At 40.5% G+C, this 21633-nt stretch overlaps 1 protein-coding gene across 1 annotated transcript; it reads left to right on the top strand.

The window, feature by feature from the left end:
- The first annotated feature begins 88 nt into the window (after positions 1–88).
- On the top strand, positions 89–11054 carry snx5 (sorting nexin 5). The gene is made up of 13 exons (XM_066696635.1): positions 89–287; positions 3308–3412; positions 3908–4018; positions 4302–4423; positions 5151–5274; positions 5705–5800; positions 6371–6476; positions 6573–6648; positions 7102–7141; positions 7236–7322; positions 7950–8109; positions 8448–8533; positions 9228–11054. Exons 1-13 carry the CDS (start codon positions 252–254, stop codon positions 9276–9278), a joined length of 1200 nt encoding a protein of 399 aa, XP_066552732.1. The 5' UTR covers positions 89–251; the 3' UTR covers positions 9279–11054.
- Positions 11055–21633: the final 10579 nt, after the last annotated feature.

A 21633-nucleotide genomic window follows, 5' to 3' on the forward strand; every position in this document is an offset into this window, starting at 1 on the left:
AAGAACTATGAGGAACAGGGTTTGAGTGACAACCACGGCGCGCAATAAAAACTCGGGATCGGGCAGCGTCCTGGCCAATCCCGAGCCTCTGTGGGAGGGGTTTAGATAATGTTAGTGGAAGTGGTAGGGTGCTGACAGTGACGGTAAAGGCGCAGAGTGGCTGGATTAACTGCAATTTCAAATAGCAGTTAAATGACATTTCAGTAAACGGGTTTGACAGTAACCGTTAGTTCATAACTGTGTGTTTAAGGATGGCGTCAACCCCCGAAGAAAGCGAAAACGACAAGGTAGAGAAAAACGATAAAAACAAATGCAAAGTTTTTGGGACCCTGGCAGGCTAACTCAACCGGAGTCATCTGTATTTCCTGTTTAGTTTTTTTTTGTACAGTGTGGTGTTGCTTACTGTCTCTTACGTTTAATTGCAAATTGGGTTGTGTATGAATATGCAACATGCCACACCTTCACTTTCTGTTTTTTGTGTCTCTTGTAATAGACTGCTAAAAGGGTTGTGATATAATTTATATACTATTCTTTCAGAATCAGATATTGTTTTACTATGCGAAGCTAACTTACAGTAGAAAAGCGTTATTGCACTACCTCGTTTTCCATTTCCATCGTTTCAATCGTAGATAGTAATAATAATTATAATATGCATTTCAATTAGTTACTGTAGTTTTAGCATCCACAGTGCAGAAGAAACGTTTATCTCAGGCGTGTGTTTTACATTTTACTGTTGAACTGAATGTCCGTTACAATGCTAACTAAATAATATTTTATTTAATTGAACTGTGGAGCATCTATTTATGAGCCAAATTCAAACAGCCAAATGCATTAATTCAGGCAAATCCTAGATTATTATTTTATACACTGAAGAATAAACCTAGCTGTAGTGCAGTACATGTATGGTTATCATGTGTTGCTAGACAAGAAACATGTCAATAATGTAATGTACATCCTTTATCCTTTATCCTTAAATGTAGTAGTGCATTAGGAGTGAATTATATGAACATTTTCACTTCAGTTCCCAAGTAAATCAATTTGAATTTGAATAATAATGAGCTATAGTTGATTTTGGACATTGCCTGTTAAACTAAGAGGTTTTCAGCGTATCTCTTTATGGTTATTTTGACAAGGTAACTCTTATTCCAAATGGCGAGTAATAGACAAGATCAGAGGAGTTGTTATCCAATACTCTCCTGTAATTTGGATTTTAACTTCCTGATATCCAGTTGTTGTGTTCTGTCAGTGATTCACTGTTTGTACTACTAGGATCAGTTGCCATTATGGACTAATGTTTCCAGTAAAACCGCACACATCTCCTGATCTGATTCTTCCTGAAAGAATGGTGATATTAATTCAAACGGGTCTCAGAGGATTGTGCAATGCTAACTTCCTCCCCCCTTGTACAGGTCACAGTCAGTTCTGACAAGTGCACTTGCTTGAATAGTTATTCAGCGCAGTATGGAGGAATCCATGCACAAGATATCAATCAGTTGTTTAAATTCATTGTGTGTGTGTGTGTGTGTATGTGTGTGTATGCATGCTTGTACTGCAAGGCTCATTTTCCGTGCAGGACCATTTTCAGATGGACCACTTCAGAACCGTCCCGTCCCGTCCCCCCACTGACAGTTTGTTCAGTGTTCAGGCATTTCATTTAAATTTTCAGCAGCGTTTGCAAATACAATATGTTGCGGTAGAGAAGCTGAATTTCATATGACTCTGATCTGTGTTTATTTTAGAAGTGAGAGAGAGTTAATAAGGCACTACAAGAAACCTCAGGGGTAAGCATTTCACGAGAACTGTTTGTTTAAAACTTCCGGAAAGACATTCCGAAGGAAATGGCCACTTCCAGCTTATCTTTCTCTCTCTTTTCTGCTGACTAAGCACCCCTTTCTGCCGTTAATGCCACACAGCTGAAAGTCACTGGTGTAAAGAAAAGACCAAAGACTGCTTTAATGGTCTGAAGAGATTTTTTTCTTTTTTTGTTATTTGTCTCATTCATTAATTTTCTGTTCTTCTTGTATAACTTCCATCTTTCACACATGCAGTAATAAAAAGATCCACTTAATTCACCACCTGCTGCTATTTGACTGCTATACCAGATCCTTCAAAGAGTTCAATTAAAAGCAGTTGTGGGAGCCTAGGGGGTTTGTGTAGGTCGGTAGGAATGCTATTAATAATATATAGCTTAAGTGAATCAATTTGGAAGAACTTATTTTAGCAAGGCTTACACATGCACCAAAAAATGTAATGTATATTTAATTCTGTTTGGTGAGAAAAGTTGAGTTCAGCAATACTGCACAAGAATGCTATTTGGAAGCAAGTTCCCAGTAAACATGTGGAGTTCTTGGAATTCTTGCTGAACTTCCATCCAGATGTTTAAGCCACTCCCAAAAGAGAAACTCTTTTTGTAGGGGGTAATTTCTGTCCCTAGGGTGTAATAAAAGCTGGTGTTGTTTCCTACATTTTGCTGTATTCCGTATATAATGGATAATGGAAAATAACCTGAGCTTTCATCTGTTGGCAAGTTTTGGACTCTTTTGTAGGCTGATATATTAATGTATTGCTTTTTGATTGTTACACATTTTTCTCCCATCTTGAAAAGACATAGTCCGAATGCTTCAGTGTTAGTGAACTGTTTAAAGCATTGCCATCTCAGATCAATGTGATTCATTGTTCTTTCAGTGGAAACTTTTAATGTAGTCCCAGCCTCTGTCTTTTTAGTCTTGCCTGACTTGAAAATTAAGTCTTGCTGAACATTCAATCTCATCTGTTGCCGTGGGCATGAAGAAAAGGCACAAATATTTTGAAACATGCATTGCCAAACAGAATATCTCTTGTCTTCGTACACAGTGTATTGACAGCAGAGGAGACTTGAGTATTTATTTTCAATAATTACTACATTGTTTTCAGGCAGTGGCATGATTTTTTTGGGCTTGGCTGTTAAGATGTGGATCAAGCATATTCTGACATGTAGAGGCAATGCAGATTGTTGTTGCCAGACCGATTTTCTAAACAAAACACTACACGTATAATGGGTAGATGCTGTGTCTGTTAGGTGCTGCTTCAGTACTTCAGACACAATGTCCAAGGTCACAGTCTGTTTATTCTTTGTTAAATATGTTTTATAACCAATTATGTGGCACCATTGGTTTCCAAACTCAAAGCTTGTTATCTTTAAAAAGCATCTTTCAGAGAAATCTGTCTCCACAATCACAGGGTAATCCTGAGATCGGCTGTATTTGAGGTGCAGTAGCATGTCTATTTATGTTTATATGGCATGTCTTGGTGTGCGTGTCTTTCTCAGGTGCGCTCAGTGTCTGTGGACCTGAACAATGATGCCTCCCTCATGATTGACATTCCCGACGCCTTGTGTGAGCGAGAGAAGGTCAAGTTCACCGTCCACACCAAGGTGAGGCTGAACAAGAAAATGCTTTGTCCTGGTTATTTTAATAATTAAATTATTTCACTGTAGTATATGTTATTAACTTCGAATGTACTGATAACAGCTTTAGACTTTATTGCTACTTAGTACTGAATGAAAAAGTCAATTGTTTTCTTAGCTTTGCTTTATTCCTCTCCATTTATCTGTCTATAATCTATTCTGACTTCACAATACTGTTTCACATTCAATAGGTCATTCAGATGACTTGGGTAAAACATAGCCAATACCCTACTGCTTAGTGTTATGAAAAATCATCCACAAAAATAACTTATTTAACAATTATTAGATCTCCAGGGAAAAAGAAATGCGTGCTCCTATTGGTTCAATCCTGCTGCTCTATGCCCTCCTGTTATTTGTATTCTCTAGTATGTTCTGTTGTATTGATTTATTCTGCTGTGGAAGAGCCTCCTGTCCTGATGGCAGTGTCCCGTCCCCATCCCTGTCCCCCCGGCTCTTTTTCAGACCACTCTGGGCACTTTCCAGAAGCCCGAGTTCTCTGTTCCAAGGCAGTACGAAGACTTCATCTGGCTGCATGACACACTAGTGGAGACTGAGGACTACGCGGGCCTTATTGTAAGCCACTGGAGACAGAATACAGCAACACATTGCTATAATATTTTCCTTCTCTAAGACAGTTAGAAAAGTAGTGCTATTTGATGATATTCTGGACAGTATCAGCAAAAGTATGGAGAAGACAGACGCTTACATATTTATAACTTTTGCAGCTGGGTCTATACCTCCCTGATTTAGCCCTGCTTTGCTGTAACTGCCCTGAATCTGCAATATCTTGGGGCATTGCTTTAGTTTATCCCAGCGTATAGAGTTTCTGGTCACGGTGCCTTGTGTATCTTTCTAGATCCCTCCAGCCCCTCCAAAGCCGGACTTCGAGAGCCCTAGAGATAAGATGCACAAGCTGGGCGAAGGGGAGGTCTCTATGACAAAGGAGGAGTACACGAAGATGAAGCAGGAGCTCGAAGCGTGAGGCTTACTTTTCAACTTACATTCTCTTTAGCCTTGATTCCCTGCAAACACTGCAGTGGTTGTGCAAGGTCAGGAGAGCAACAGAAATTACAAAAATGTTTTGGAAAACGGCTTGCAGAGCTTTTATGGGTGATAAGTATTTTTTTTTTTTTTAATTTTGTGGGTGTTTTGGCTGGTTGTTTTGTAAACTATAGCAAAGGCATTTTTTCATATTAGTCAGTTTGATGTTTTGCTCTGCTTTAAAGGAAACTGCAACTAGATCTGTAGAGAAAAAATGTCCCACTGCTTCCTCATCCGCATGGTTGTGGTATCATGATTGGAGCCTGCCTCACATTAAACCAGTTAACAAACAGAATTAGGTTAAATATAACTCCCAACAATGGGAGAATCCTAAATGTCAAATGTCACAGCTAAACGGCACACAAGGTGATTGAACATAAACACAAAGCAAGGAAGAATTAACCAAAAAATATGTTCTTACTTGGATCACAAAACCACAATTTATTTATTTTGTAATAAGGACACACCCATTGTGTTACTAAGAGTGCAAAAGAGTACAAAGAGTGCATTCGTTTTTCATATCCAGGATATAAAGAAAATATGTCGTGTCCTCATGTGTATATTCATGCAACCAACTTTAAGACAAATTCACTTGTACAACAACTTTTAGCTGCCATATTTGTTGAGGTGTTACTTATTTATTTTTATTTCTTGCCTTGAGCAGGGAATACCTGGCGGTGTTTAAGAAAACGGTACAGGTCCACGAAGTCTTCCTCCAGCGCCTCTCCTCTCACCCCGTGCTCCGCAAAGACCGCAACTTCCAGATTTTCCTGGAGTACGACCAGGATGTAAGCCCCCCCATCTCCATTTCCCTCGCACTCGCTTGGGTCAGGATGCAGAGAGAGGATACAGTGTTTCCCACTTTCATTTCCTTTTAAAATCGCTTCTTCTGCAGTTTTATTCTCTAAGCTTAGAAAGCACACGTTGGCGGAAATATGTAGCGCTGAGCAATAATAGGATTTTGCTCTCCTTATTGGCTCCTGACTCCTACTTTAGATTATGCAACATTTATACACCTTTTTATCTTTGCAAAATGCTTTAGTTCAAATTGATATGATTGTCTCTTAGGTGATAGACAGATAATTACTTTCATCAGCATCTGTATTTTCCAGTTACTTAAATATCTTCTTTTAGACTTTTAGAGGAATTCATTGCTTTTTAATGTCCGTCTCCTTCAACCCATTTAATCTGCTCTTTTCTCACACTGTTCTGGTACAGCTCAGTGTCCGCAGGAAGAGTGCAAAGGAGATGTTTGGGGGCTTCTTTAAAAACATGGTGAAGAGTGCAGATGAAGTCATCATCTCGGGGATCAAGGTCAGTCACGCTGCGTCCGTACTGTACTGCAGTGTGCTGACAGGCCAGCGGGGGGGTGGGGTCGGCATCCTCCTGCCTGTTCAGGATGAGAGGAGTTTGGCATACACTGATCGCTGTCTGGAAATAAAAATATAAACAGCCACAATTAGTACATGAAACCAATCCAAATTATTTTTTTTTTTTTTTTTTTTTTTAAGCCTGCAAAATAAGCATTTGTTCCTTTTTATGCAACCTGACAGAATTCTGCTAAAGGAAAAGCTATTTTCTAAAACATTTTAGATTCATTTCACAGGCTGACAAGTTGCTTATAGAATGAATTTGCAGACTCTGTTGTTCAAGAACTAGTTTTAAAAAAGTGAAAAGGTTGCTCCCATCATTTCAAACTATCTATCCTAGAAACATCAGTGTTTGTTTGGATGGTACATTGAAGTGGCATCTGTGCTCCTGTGGGCATCTTTGGTTTCTGTCTTCAGCATACTGTGAGGCCTAACAGCATTTGGTGGTGACTGATACCTAATTATTGTGCCTCTGTTTTCCTGGCTGTGCCCTTATTTATTTTCTGCCTTTTAGGAGGTAGACGACTTCTTTGACCAAGAGAAGACCTTCCTCCTGGATTATTCCAGTAAGATTAAAGACTCCACTGCCAAGGCAGAGAAAATGACCCGTTCCCACAAAAGTACGAGTATTTTCTTTCTGTTCTGTTCTGTGTCCATTGTCATGTGACTCCTGCACTCCTTCATTGAACTCTCACTGCTTCTGTTTGCTTCCCCAGATGTAGCGGACGATTTCACTCTCATCTCGTCCACACTGAGCAGCATGTCAGCCGATGACGCGACGCCACTCAAATTGTGAGTCCTGCTCAACAGGGATGTGTTGTGATGATCTTAAAGCATAATAATGCATTCTGGTATGCAAAATTGAGCAATTGTATTTGTTATACCTTTGTGTCTGTCTTGACCTAAATATCACCCAAATGTTTGTAGCTTGTTTCTTCTGCAAAATTAGGTCCTTTTCCTCAATAGACAAAAGCACAGCAGATAGACATTAACTTATTGGACTGAAATGCTTCAAATGTGGTAGAAGAAACTGGGACATGAATAGGCAAAGAGAAACTGAATTATTTATTGTTTGTTTTCTTTGTGTATAAAGCATCCATTACCAGGACGGACTTGCTTTTAGGCTGATGTTATCCACCCTCCTGAGGGAATATCTTCTCAGAATATGATTTTAGGAGTATTTTTCCTTAAAATGGCACAAAGCTGGGCTTTCACTTGCAGAACTGAGATTGTTCTCTGTTTCAGGCACCTGGCCAAGTTTGCTGATCTGTTTGAGAAGCTCAGGGTAAGGGCTGTATTCAGTGACAGTTTTCCTTGGGAATATCCAACAGACTACACAAGCCCTGTATTGATTGTTCTTTCTATGTGTGTGTGTGCAGAAAGTGGAGGGGAGAGTGGCGTCCGACCAGGAGCTGAAGCTGACGGAGCTGCTGAGATACTACGTGAGAGATATACAGGCGGCCAAGGTAACCCCCCTGCTCTGAACCCCGGCCCCTCTCCGGCACTATTCGGATCAGGAGAGCTAATTTCTGTCCTCAAAGTCACCAAAACACATACATGCCAAAGCTCACAGCATCAGCGGCTCGGCACACACAGCCATCCAGAAAACATTCATCCAAGGCTTTACTGGGTGACCAAGCTGCAGGTGCACTTCACCAGTTCATATTTAATTAAATCAACTGGAATAAGAATACAAACCATTTCAGAAACTGTGGGAACAACAGCCGCACTTGATATTTACAAGTTAAAGCACTCTAAATATTCTTAACAATGTTGCAAGTAAAAAGTGAGAAAAATTAAAAAGGAAACATGATTATGAATAAACTACGAGAATCACTTGGTGTCTTTCAATTAAGGATGAGAATGGACTGGATAAAATAAAATGGCAGCACCCTCTACTGACAGTACTGTGAAAGGTTTCTTTGTGTGCTAGCAAACCCAATTATGACCACAGATCTGAAATACAAAATGCTGCATTTTAACGGTTTGTTTGGTCAAACCAACAAAATCAAATAAAACCTTTTTAACAAACCATAATTTTACGTATTTATTTATATATGTTTTAACTTAAATTGCTGTCGTCTCCCCATCAGGATCTGTTATACCGGCGGGCCCGAGCGCTGGCTGACTACGAGAACTCGAACAAGGCCCTGGACAAGGCCCGACTAAAGAGTAAAGATGTGATACAGGCAGAGGAGCAGCAACAGCTGTGCTGCCAGAAGTTTGAGAAGCTCTCCGAGTCGGCAAAGAAAGGTACCTGGGAACACAGGGATGGGGAAGCAGTTGGTTTAGTTGGATTTGACATCTGTTTTGTCTCTTTCCTGGGTCGAAATTTCGATCGGGATGATGTTGGCTTTTAACCTGTGTTTTATTGTGCAGTGTTTGGGGGGCTTGATATTTTCTTGTGAATGGCTGCAGGAATGTGACAAAAATAACTCTGTGAAGGCTGGTCACCGGCCACGTTTGATCTTGTGATCTGTGTTCAGGGCTGGTGAAGGAGGTTAAAGGCCAAGATGTTACTGAAACATGGATAGTAGACAAAGATATGTGCATTGGTGAATCTAATCTTTTTTTTCTTCTCTCCCTCTCAGAGCTAACCAGTTTCAAGGGAAGGAGAGTTGTGGCTTTTCGTAAAAACCTCATAGAAATGGCTGAGCTAGAAATCAAGCACGCCAAAGTAAGTATTGTCACTGTGCCTCACATTTCCCCAGGTTCTCACAAGAACTGGCTGTTCTGGTTGTGTACTAAAGGCTGCAGTGTCCCTGAGAATCACAGAATCAAAACCAGTATCACCCTGTCCTGGGATTGGGAGTTTGAAAATGTAGTCAGGACAACAATACATTACTTGTGTATTCAGCCTGTTTTTGTTTTTAATTATGGAATTATTTCAAGCCATTACAATGTTAGTTTCTCAATACTGTTATACAGCATGCACTGTACATTTGTGAATTGATCTGAACTGAACTGACATGGGGCGTGTTGTGAATACCTGAAAGTACGCATGGCTGCAGCCTATAAATGCTATCAAGTTCAATAGAGGCGTGAACATGCAGCTGAATAGAAATGTAAAAGATAAAGCACACCAAGGAAAGGAAACTGGACAGGTTCCTGTGTTACTAAGATCCAATTCTGGATTCCTCTGTGTGTCACAGTGTGTTCAAGCACTCGCCATATTTACCACATCTTGCGGAAAACGTGATGTCTCCATCCCATGGAAGGTGTTGACTTATTGGACAAAATACTTATTTTGGGGGTCTTCAAAGAAGGTCATCTTCGTTGCAGAAATGAACAAGCCTTCGTCAATCCCAGAGGCCTTTGGGGTTCACCCTAAATATCGCCCTTGCTTTGTTTTTTGTTTTGTTTCCCTACAGAGCAACATTTCTCTCCTCCAGAACTGCATTGAGACATTGAAGACTAATTGATGGGGGGCCATGGTGTCTGACACAGTGAGAAGGGAATCGTCCAGCGAATAACACTTCAGCGATTGGCCACCACTAACCCTTTCAGCTGGACCCCAGCTGATTCTAAGTTTTATTAGACTGCCATTCTCCCACGTGTGATAACTTGAATCTCGTTCCCATTCTTTCTTCTTTACATTCCCTCATACGGACATACATTCAGCTTTGCAACTGAGTTGGTTTCCATAGCAAAAGTAGTCCAATTCAGATTTGGGCCAGTTTCACTTAGCACTTCCAGGTGGCAGCCTGTTCAGTGTTTTCTAGTGGCACTGCGGAAAATCTAATTGCAGATCCTGAAACATTTCAATTACCAAAATACACCATTTTGAAATATTTTTGACAAGGTTAGAATGAAGCCATACAAGAAATAACTGTGAGCAAAGCAACCAGTTCTGACAGCTGGAAGAGCTCTGTGAAACTCCTAGTATTTTTTTCTGGGAATGTGTGTAACACCCAAACTTCATTCCTTTTTTACATAGATAATTTTTTGTGTTTCTGCTTCTCCTTAATTCTGCAATTTATCACTGGACTTCCCATGTAATATTATGAAATTTTGAAGGCAAAGGTGTGTGGCTGTGATCTGTGTCTCACCCACAACATCGTTTCTTGCCCCATTAATGAGCCAAGGAGGCCTGGGGGACAAAGTCTCTGTGCTGTCTCTGCTTTCAGTATTTGGAGATATTTTTTTAAGTTAAAAATGGAAGCAAAGAGGAGATGTTTAAACTGAAAGACTTCAGATTAACATCTCTGCCTAATTTCTGTTTGTTTTTGTTATATATTGTTTTTCTGTTTGTGACTTTATCCAACTGTTTCTAAAACCCTGCTTAAAATTGTCTGCCCTTAGCTCTAATTCTCTCATTTAGATGCTTGCCAGAGACCTGCTAAGATTTTATCACACTAACGGTCCGACTCGCAGTGATGCACTGTGGCCAACTATTATGTGCTGGGGTGCTTACGCAAGTAAAAATTGAGAAATTTACCATTAAAAGTGATGACATTGAATGATGACCGAACACTAGGGAGGAAGGCTCTTTCTGGGACTTTATTAACTGTTCTACAAAGCAAGGGTGATTCTTTTCTACCCTTTAGATCTCTCTTTATGGTTTGTGATGAATTTTGAAATGGAACAATCATACCTGGGGGTTTTGTCAATCGAACTGAGTTTGGTCCAGTTTCATCACATGGTCTAGACATGTCCTATTGGCCTCAGACAGGAATGTCCCAGGGATTGCCTGCTTTCATACCTTAACACTCAACACTTCAGCCCTTGGTCTCTGGCGTCGCCAGCTCTCTTTTTGCTCTTGAGTTTGAAACCTTTGCATGTAGCGCTGATGTCCTAATGTTCTGGACTAGATTGACATTCCAATGCTTTCTTGTAGGCATATAATTGTTTGGTGATGAATTGGACACAATTCTAGACCGATTACCTGTGAAAATAATGTTCTGCAAGGGACCAATTATTCTTATTATTTTAAAAAAATCTTATGTTAGTTACCTTTTCATATGAATTAATGCAAATCAAAAAGCAATAAGCGACGTCTCACTAATTACCTGCAGAGATTAACCATCTGGCAGGAGGTAGTGGAGGTGGGGGTGGGTGATTTTGTGTTTTTATAACTGAATGGAAAAATTCTAACTTTGTGAAAACCTTTACATGATATTTGTCCTACAGGAATGTGTGAGGTTCTTTTTTATGTTTAAATGAAGTTGTAATAATGAGAAATAAATGAGTCCAATTTTGCCAATGTCAGTTTGATGATGTAAGCTATCCTCCCCTAACCGTATCTTACTTGCTTAATTGTATAAAATATTTTGTTCAAACTTGGCAGCCCCAATAATTCCCTTCCTTATATCCCAGCTAGACAATGTTGGTTTCTGCTCATCCTAACTCGGGTGAAATCTACAAGCTAGAAAATACTTACTGAGAAATGTGCTGTGAGTTTGTTTGTTTATTGATTATTGGGAAGTCCAAGGATGATAGAGTAATGATCAAAAACGCCACGTCTACAGTAATAGAAGCTGCCCTTGAGTGATAGTGTTGTACTCTCTGCAGTTTATGAAATTGAGCCCAAACTATTAGAAAATCCTATGGTCTGCAGTTTTATATATAACCGGCAGAGGGCAGTATTTGCCACAATTTCAGTTCATGCTAGATCCACACACACACCAGGGGCCCCCCGGCTGTAATGCCACGACTACACTAAGGTTGTGAACGTGTGCCAGCGCAGGTGCTTTAACTTTCTTCAGTGTGAGAGTATGTGCTTGATGATATCAGTAAAAATGAATCCAGAGAAAAAGCAAAGCATGTCCTCTTCGTTCACTTCTATTTTACCAGTTGAAGGGTACAGATGAAAGTAATAAACCAGAGTATTTTTTTTCTGTCTAACAATTACAAAACCATGCAATTGAGATTGTTGAAAGTGTAATCAACAAGTTAGGCTCAAAAAAATGTTAAAAGCTCTTTCACCATTTCAGTCTGGTGACAATCCCTGCAATACTATAATTCCCATTCAATTCATTGCACCGAGACAGATGTTTGCTTTCCTCTCATGGGTTTAATGCTATGTTATGTTATCTCTGGCCTCTGCAAACACCTCTGTGAAGGAGATCCTGGAGTATTGGGATGTGTATCAGAACAGAGTGCGTTGGCTCGGCCCCAACAAAAAATGGTTGTTGACATTGCGTTTTCCTGTCGGTTCAGTCGTACACAGATATTTGAAAGTCTCTGAGCCTGTTAAAGCCTATTCAGGTGGTCCTCCATATTCTGTTGGCAAGTAATTAGTTTATTTTTGTTTTTTACGACTTGGTGTGTTTTACGAGTAGTGTTCTGGGTTGGCCATCGACGTTACGTGGAGTAAACTAGGCAGATGCTTGCTGTGATCTGTGCACGATAGGACTTCAGAAGGCTTTTGGAACCCAACAGAGAGGGGAGAGAGGCGTTGGATCTGACCGCATCGGTAAGACGTTTTAATTGCAGGCGTATTTCGACTTGAGCTGGAGCCACACTGTCTGGATTTGGTGAAACGGAGCAACATTCCTGAAGCAATGGGAACGTGTATGCTGCTTTTTTGCTTCATTGCTTCATTGCCTCACATCCTCACACTAAAGGCATTCCTTTTCACGACCTGGGCTTGTCATTTAAGGGTGACTACTTACTGTCACATCGGATGGCAAGCGAAAGGGGCAGATCACACTGAACTGTATATGTGATATACTGCACTGAATTCACAGGAAATTATACATTCGAGCTACTTCTCGTTCAAGCTTTATTTTGAAGGGTGGGGGGAAGAGGAGGCAGAGTGAAAGCCAGTGGTGAGTGGTGCTGTGCTTAGGCCAATCTATGTTTTTGGCAGGGTAGGTTTTTGATCTCTGTTTAACTTAACTGGGAACGGGTCTGATTTACAGTGTGCTTTGGCAAGAAGGACTCCTGCATTTTTCCATTACTGAAGTGTACCGCCTGCAGGTCTGTACGGGAGCTATCCAAACACAAAGCTGGATCGCTCCAGGCAGGATCCAGATGCGGCCTACTGACATTACTAGGACAGGTTTAACTGCAGGAGGTCTCCAGCTTTTTTCTATCTTACTTTAATATAAATAAAGAAGAAAATGAGCAGATAACACAACTTGGCAACTGATATGAGCTTTTAGACTTACTTCACATAGTTAGGGAAGTTTGTGTCTAATTACGCCGGCCACAGCTGTCTGTTGCTATGGAGTACAGGAAATCCTTGCCCTGAGTTAGACTGGGAAACCCTTAGTGACTGTCTGACCTCAGATTGGCTGTGTGCTGCAAAAGGAAAATGTTTACCTTTTAAAACACCATTTTCTTTCCCCAGTACAGAATGGAACATCTTGGTTATTAAATCATTTTAAGTACCTAACAGTGTGTAACTCCCTTTTGACCAAATGAAGATTGGTTTGTGCTGGTTTGTTTGTTTTTATATGTGTAATGTAGTGGCTATGCTGTTTGTTGATTGTTTATATGGTGTGAGATACATTTTTACCTCTTTTAACATTAAGAGCAGTGCCTTACATCGCACACATTTAAAATACACAGACTCATATACAAAACCCATTAAGAATCTGATTATTCCCCTGGTTTCTTGAGTGATGTTCTCTGTCTTGAGAGTTTGCAAGACCACTTGTGTTGGCAACTGAGTGTGTTTGTAACAAAGTAAGCTTTTCATCAAGACAGACAGTTTAGCCTTAGATATCCTGTGCCAGGCATGGTGAATCCTTTCACTGGTTTCCCCTTTCACATTATATATATATATATATATATATATATATATATATATATATATATATATATATATATATATATATATATATATATATATATATATATGTTGTCACAGGATTTTATTTATTTTGTTGCTCTAGTGGTCATGTAGCATGACATTTATGAGCATACACATCAAAAAGCTCTCTGAATGTATACAGCAGACACCTCAGTAAGTAAGAAGACAAACTACTGTGTATTATGTCATCTGTGCCTTTAAGGACATGCACAGAGGAATAAGGAGACGAATGAAATTGATCAAATCTTTTAATTGACAAGAACACAAATATTCAGGTTTTCTTCTTAAATCAACAGTTGGAGGTTCCAATTTCGGCTACTTCCTATCAAGAGATATTTTTGGGAAGCCACCCATAACCACATGATGAGTGTGATTTCCAAAGCTTTTCACTTAAACAGCCTCTAAAAGATAAATGTTAGTTTCCCAGGTTTCCAGTTGTCGCTGGAGTATTCGGAAACTGGAGCAAAGAGCCTTGAATGCGGTCCAGTCCATTTGCAGCGCACCCATGCTCTGCTTCATGACCACAAGGAATTTAAAATGTGCTCTGCTGTTTGAAGCGCCCACGTAGAGTCCCCCTAGACAGTCTCTCCCGATTTTCAAGGCACATTTCTTTGACGAACTCATGCAGAAGAAGTACTGACCTGTCAGAGCAATTTGCCTGCTGGTGGAAGAAAAGAAAGAGTCAAGACAGTGGGGGTCTGTTTTCTGTTCAAAAGGGGAAGGCTGGGAGAACCTTTCTTGGAGTACCAGCAGAAGCCAGTCAGTTGCAATGTCATTTTCTGGCATCACTTTTTAATCTGTAATAATCAATGATCTCAATCCAGGGGGAACTAAGCCAGCTGCTACAGCTAACCAGGCTAAATGCTGAATAGGCAGTAACACGGTTCAGTTTTTGTGTATCCTCTAAATCTGGCCTGTTCATTGCTTTTTATGTTGGTTACTTTAAGTCAGTCAGCTGTCAGGCTCCACCTGGCATTGGCCCCATTTTCCTTTGAAAATATCTTTAATTTCTCCCACCATTTTTCACTTGCATCTGCTTTAGTGCAGATGTCCAATATAATGTGGAATAATATATAAGGAGGATCTCCACTACCTCCAGAAGCGTGCTGGGAATAGATCACGCTTGTCCACGGTTTAAGTGTGGAGCTCTAAACACTGGCACAGAGTTTTAATGAATGTGTGCAGGTTGTATCCGGGGACATAAATGGAAATTGTGCTTCAAGGCATTCAAGACAGAAAACAGGAGACACTTCTTCACACAGAGAGTCATCACAATCTGAACAAACTCCCCAGCGATGTGGTTGAAGCTGAAAATTTGGGAACATTTAAAAATAGACTGGATAGGATCCTTGGATCACTCAGTTATTAATGGACACCAAACAAGCACGATGGGGCGAATGGCCTCCTCTCATTTGTAAACTTTATTATGTTCTTATGGATCCTGGGCCTGCGTTCTGCAGAGAGCTTCCCAAATCACACTATCACTGTTGAATATCCCCCTTGGTAATGGGCCCGTGCTTCTAATGGTAAACCCATCCTCATAGACGACCACAGGATTCCAGTTCATTTCCCCATCCCTGCTGTCCACACAGAGTAGGAAAATGCTGATTTACACTTCCAGCAGACCTCTTGAGTATCAGATGCTCTTTAATTGTCTCTGGACAAGTTGGAGCCCTTGCTGCACAATAAGAAACACTTTAAGGCACCAATATCTTGTGTGACACTGTGTGGGGTTGGACATGGTGTCTGGGGCTCTTAGGCGAGGCTTAGGAAACATGGAGGCAGGGGTACGGTGCAAATAAGTGCATTTATTATATACAAAGGATGGGTGGTCAAAATAAACACATACAAAACCATAAACAAAACCCTAGTTCCGCTTTGGGCCTAATCTAAACATACACAGAGATCCATCTCGTATACTCATAACTAATAAGAATACAAAAATCGAAGTATCTTGAAAAACAAACAATGTGGCAAATGTTCTAAATGAGTATTTCACAGAGGTTTTTACAAAAGAAAAAATAGATAACATGCCACAGGTTAACAACCAGTCCAGTCAAACCTTAAGAGAGATAATATAATAATTGAGGAGGAGGTACTAAAGGGACTAGCAGAATTGAAAACAAACAAATCACCTGGGCCAGATGGGATATTTCCAACAGTACTTAAAGAAATTAGGGAAATTATTCACAGGCCGCTAATTCAAATATTCCAAATGACACTTAGAACAGGGGATGTGCCAACTGACTGGAAGACAGCAAGTGTCATACCAATCCACAAGAAAGGGGACAAAACTGAGCCACGAAATTACAGACCAATAAGTCTCACCTGCATTACTTGTAAAATATTGGAAAAAATTATTAGACGGAAAATAGAGTAGCATCTTAATGAAAACCATATTCTTGGAGATAGTCAGCATGGGTTTAGACGAGGCAGATCATGTCTTACTAATTTATTAGAATTATTTGAACATGCAACTGCAGCTGTAGATCATGTGAAAGCATATATGATATGATATACTTGGATTTTCAAAAAGCTCTTAATAAGGTTCCACACCAAAGACTGATCCTCAAATTGGAAGCTGTAGGCATTCAGGGTAATGTAAGTAGATGGATTATGAACTGGTTGATGTCTAGGAAACAGAGGGTGTCGAATAGAGGAGTTGCTTCTAACTGGAGTGAGGTTGTTAGTGGAGTTCCACAGGGATCAGTATTAGGGCCTGTGGTTTTTCTAATCTATATTAATGATCTGGACTCTGGGATAGTTAGCAAACTTGTCAAATGTGCAGATGATACTAAAATAGGTGGCTCAGCAGATACAATCTCGGCAGCACAGGTTATTCAAAGGGACTTAGATAATAATCAGTTGTGGGCCGACACCTGGCAGATGAAATTCAATGTGGGCAAGTGCAAGGTAATACATGCAGGTAACAAAAATGTCCACTATAATTACACTATGGGAGGAACAGAACTAGATGAAGTCATGCATGAGAAAGCCCTAGGAGTCTATGTGGACTCCTCACTTTCTCCATCCAAACAATGTGGGGAAGCAATAAAAAAGGCAAACAGTGTTAGGGTATATTGTCAAAAGTGTAGAATTTAAAACAAGGGCAGTAATGTTAAGACTGTACAATGCACTAGTTAGAGCTCATCTGGATACTGTGTACAGTTCTGGGCTCCACACTTCAAGAAAGATATCGCTGCTCTAGAGGCAGTTCAGAGGAGAGCAACCAGACTTATTCCAGGTCTGAAGGGAATGTCCTACTGAGAGACTGAGGAACTGAACCTTTTCACCCTGGAACAGAGGAGACTACGTGGGGACTTGATTCAAGTCTTCAAAATCATGAAAGGCATCGACCACATCAAACCAGAGGAGCTTTTCCAGATCAGCAGGAACACACGCACCCGGGGACACAAATGGAAATTGGGCTTCAAGGCATTCAAGACAGAAAACAGGAGACACTTCTTCACACAGAGAGGCGTCACAATCTGGAACAAACTCCCCAGCAATGTGGTTGAAGCTGAAAATTTGGGAATATTTAAAAACAGACTGGAGAGGATCCTTGAATCACTTAGTTACTAATGGACACCAAACAAGCACGATGAGTTGAATGGCCTCCTCTTGTTTGTAAACTTTCTTATGTTCTTATGGTGGGAACGACTGATCAGGTGTTCCTTCCCCCTGGGTCCAGGGACAGGGCAGGTCAGGACAGGGCAGTGCTATTCGCTCATCATGCCACTCATGGCATCACACGTGCTCCACTTACTGCTCACTGCACTAACAATTCTTCAGGTGCCTTCTAAGTGGTCTATGAGTCTGCTGTGTGTGGCCCGTCCATCCAGAACAAAAGGATCTTCATAAAGACCAACACTGCACTAAATCTACATGAGGGCTAATCTACAGGACTGGGATGTCTGGGTAAAGACTCAAGACAGCATGGCCTCTAGGTGAGCTCCATCTGAGGCAACAGGGACAACAAAATGCCAAAACACTTCCTGGCAAGGCCAGAGTTGCCAGGCAACAGGACCAACACAAACACGTCCCCGTCACAAGGCTCATAATCTACTGTGCAGACTCCTTCACTTGACTATTCCCAGTCACAGTGTATTCAGGCCCAGTTTGACTTGACTTGAGCAATCAACAGCCTAAAACATTGACTGCGCTGGCATTTGAACACATTTGCGCCAGGCTGTTTTTCCAATGCATTGGACACCTGAAGTCATTCCCTCCACTGAAAATGTTCCCTTCTTCCTCAGACTTGTCTTCCTCCCATTCATTGCTTGTCTTGGACAGGTTATTAACTCTGTATTCATGATTTGCTTTTGATTTTGGATTATTAGAGACAAATTACAGGTCTGGGCCAAATTGGACTATTATTCTATCCTAGTATGGCTTCTGCTTAACCGACAATTCCCTGGTTCATGATACAAATAATGCTAAAGGGGGAAATGGCTTGTGAAGCTCGTTAGTTTAACTAAATCTCAGCTGCATGTATGATTTGATAACTGGGAGTACTGGGTTTCCAATGTAACGATGAAGCATATTGCCATGAAAAGTAGGCTCTTCCTTCAAGGCAGTGTCCCCCGTGTGGGTCAGTCCTCGGGGGCCATGTCAGTGTGAATAACACAAACTCTCATCACTGTCTCCGTGGCCCACAGGAGCCGTCAGCAGCTGCTCCACAAGCCTCTCTGATGATTGATACCAGAACTTCAGGGGCAGAGCAGACATGACCTGTGTGAATGTACTGCGGTCACCTTATTTGCATCGCGCTTCATCTTTGAGCTGTTTTATCTGTCAGATTGGACTGACACTGCCTCATCTGGCAGAAATATGTGATGGCTCTGTTATGCACATCGGCACCTGAGAGACATTGAATAACAGCAATAAAAGTAGCGTAGAAGAGAGGTAGGGTGAACACAAGATGTCTCCTGGCTTCACTGCTTGAGATGGGGTGACAGTCTATTGCGTCTGTGCAAAATTCGCACATCGTCCCGAGCCAATAGAAAGTGTATATTGGCAGTACATAGGTGAAGAACAATTTGGACAAATAGCAGAGTTCCCAAAATCAAGCAGTTTGCTCATCTGGTTTGATTTATTAATTGCACATTGCACACTTACTGAATGTATTCATTTATAGATGTTCGTTCAATAACACTTATCTATATCCTATACAAAAAAGACTTTGACTACCATTTTAATATTTACCCCTCTTTCAATTGTCACATATTTGTATATATTAATATGTGTACAACTATATATATATTCCATGAAATATTAAGATTTTAAATTATGAAGAAAAGAAGTAGGGAAAATATTGAATTAATTTGTGGTATACTATAGCAAAAGTGTATTTGCTTTCTTGGTTTTCCTAAGCATTCAAAAATTTTGGCTTCTGATGATTATTAATTTCCAGAATTAATTGGACATTGTACAGAAAGACAGTGAATGAGATTAATAATGTATCCTTTTGGTTAGCAATTCAATTGGCTAGATTATTCTGGGATACATTCTTCCTCATAAGCAGGACAGAGATTTGATCTTGGCTAACAGCTGGAGGCAGATGACAAAAGTATACGCTAAGCCTAAACAAAAAAGAAAATTACGAGACTAAACAAGACAAGAATGGTATTTTTCCAACCTACAACATTAATAATAGAATCCGGAAAGCAAAGGGAATCAATCAGCAACAACAAATGCTTCCTTCTTGCACAGCCTGCCTGGGAAAGGAAGAATTTGTCTGCCTCCAATTCAGCGACTTCCTACTCGATGTGTTTGAGGTGTTTTTGAATTATACATCACATATAAGAAACCAGCCAATCACAGAGCAGCATCTCCAAAAAAATCCTATACCTTTTATCTTGTCTATAAATGTCATCCCCTGCATCAAATTATTAGTATTTAAAAATTCTACAGTTACCAAAGATATTTCAGGCCCTTTTATGAAGCTAGTGGTACAATTTTCACATGATGCCCATTTGTTTTAATTGTCTCGTTACATTTTAATGAGCATGAAAACACAATAGATCGATTCTGCACCAAAACATTTTTAGACAGATTGAGAAGGGGTTGATTGTTAAATGTAATGGGTTTTTCACTGTAAAGACATTTGTGTCTAATCCTTACATGTATGATTTATAATAAGTAAATAGGTTGTATGAAAGGTCTCCCTTATTGTATAAGAGTGTAATTTCTTGCAGTATGTGCATCCAGAAACTGCTCTTGCCCAAACTGCACAAGATAACATCTCTTATACAATAAGAAACCATTTTCACATGACCTATTAACCCATAGAAGAAACAGTTATCCATCCAGGAATGGTAAGATATCGATAGAATTGAATTAAATCAGACAATATCCTTTCCACATTCAATCCCCTCTGATGAGAGCTCAGCATCTGTTCCTTCTGAATGTTTGGCCTATAGTCTGTCTGTGTGCTACTCGTCTCTGTCACCCCTCAAAAAAACAGCAGCTTTGAATTTCCAAGGCCTTCTGAGCAAACATTGTGCTGAAGTGAGAGGAGCAAACACTTCTGTATTCCCACGCCTGAATGACACTGGAGTCTAATGGCTGCTGTAGCTTTGTAGAGCTGTTCAAGGCCTTAACCAAAGAAGTGCCGTTCAAGAGCCTGTCACCACATTCAGCCTGTCCTGGCTTAACATTGCCAACTCTAGATGTACAACGCGGACCCAAACAAATCTCCATGTATTTGTATGCTGCCTAAACAAATCTGTAAAAGAAACAATCAAACAAACTATTATACATAAAGGAGGTGTGTCTGATAACAGGAAAGCCCTTGTCTTGATTGTGCAACTATAACCTTGTGGTCAGGAGTCAAACCTTGTGGAGGAAACAGTGGCAGAGGGAGTTCACCGAGCACAGGAAGGTCAATCATAGGTCTTTGTCTCATAAGATCATGTGTCTCTAGATCTGAACAGGCTTAAGGTTAGCTGTGGCACACGTGGCAGCTGTTTTTAGTGGCTCCTCAAACACTTCCAGTAGATCTGTTGCTTCCTGTCATAAAATCACTAGTTGGTGGCTGACATTTTCACATGGCAAAGATTTAAATCAATCCATCAAGTATTGAATATTGAATTAATATAGTGCCCTTCGCTACAGAACGCTACGCACGCCAACATTGAACTGTGTTCTGTTGCGTGTGTTAATGTGTTACTAACCGTTTTGTCTCTGTATACTATTGATATTTTCTCTCTCTCCATGCACTCCCACCCCTGCTTACCCCAGCCCAGCCCACCCCTGCTTACCCCTGTTGTTTCTCAGACAGCTGTTATGGAAAGCTGGCATCTATGACCCTGTAACATCATCAAACAGCAGGCCTCTCCACCCACCCAGCCTGTGCTCACACAGCCTTGACAAGGCCTGGCTGACAACAAGCACAGGAGGAGAGAGAAAGAGATAGAAAGAGAGTGAATGTCTCAGTTTGTTTGTGGCACTTAACCTTGTGTTTTGGGACATTATCTAAAGGGGTAACTTCATCCCAACTTGGAATTAATTTAGGTTATTTTAGTTTGTACGCGAGAATTACGTGCTTTATGTAAAGTGTTAATCTTGTAACTGATATCTGTGTGATACACTAATGTGCAAATCAATGAATTTGCTAGTTGTCTTTGATTACTGGACCATTATCTCTACGTGTGTTGCATTAAGCTTGCTTAACTCTTTTACTATTCTTTCGGCACCCGTTTTCTAAAGAAAGAAAAAAAAACTAAAGAAAAACAGTGACTTGAGACACAACTGCGAGAGTGTGTCCCTTTACTTCTATACCGGTGTCTAAAGTTTTCTTCCTCCTCTGGCAGACGCCCATCGAGCAGATGACTGCGGTGAGGGGTGTTCACAGAGAAATCGGTGACCCCAGTGGGTAATCACAGAGCTTCCCTAACCAAGAGAGTAGCAAGAACCGAGAAACAAGACAATCATTAGCTAGACTGACTGATGTGCTTGAAAAACTGATGATGGCAGCTATTTTTCCATTCCATCTGAGCTGGCTGACAGTAATGACC

The sequence above is a fragment of the Amia ocellicauda genome, chromosome 23 (genome assembly GCF_036373705.1).
Source record: "Amia ocellicauda isolate fAmiCal2 chromosome 23, fAmiCal2.hap1, whole genome shotgun sequence".
NCBI lineage: Eukaryota > Metazoa > Chordata > Actinopteri > Amiiformes > Amiidae > Amia > Amia ocellicauda.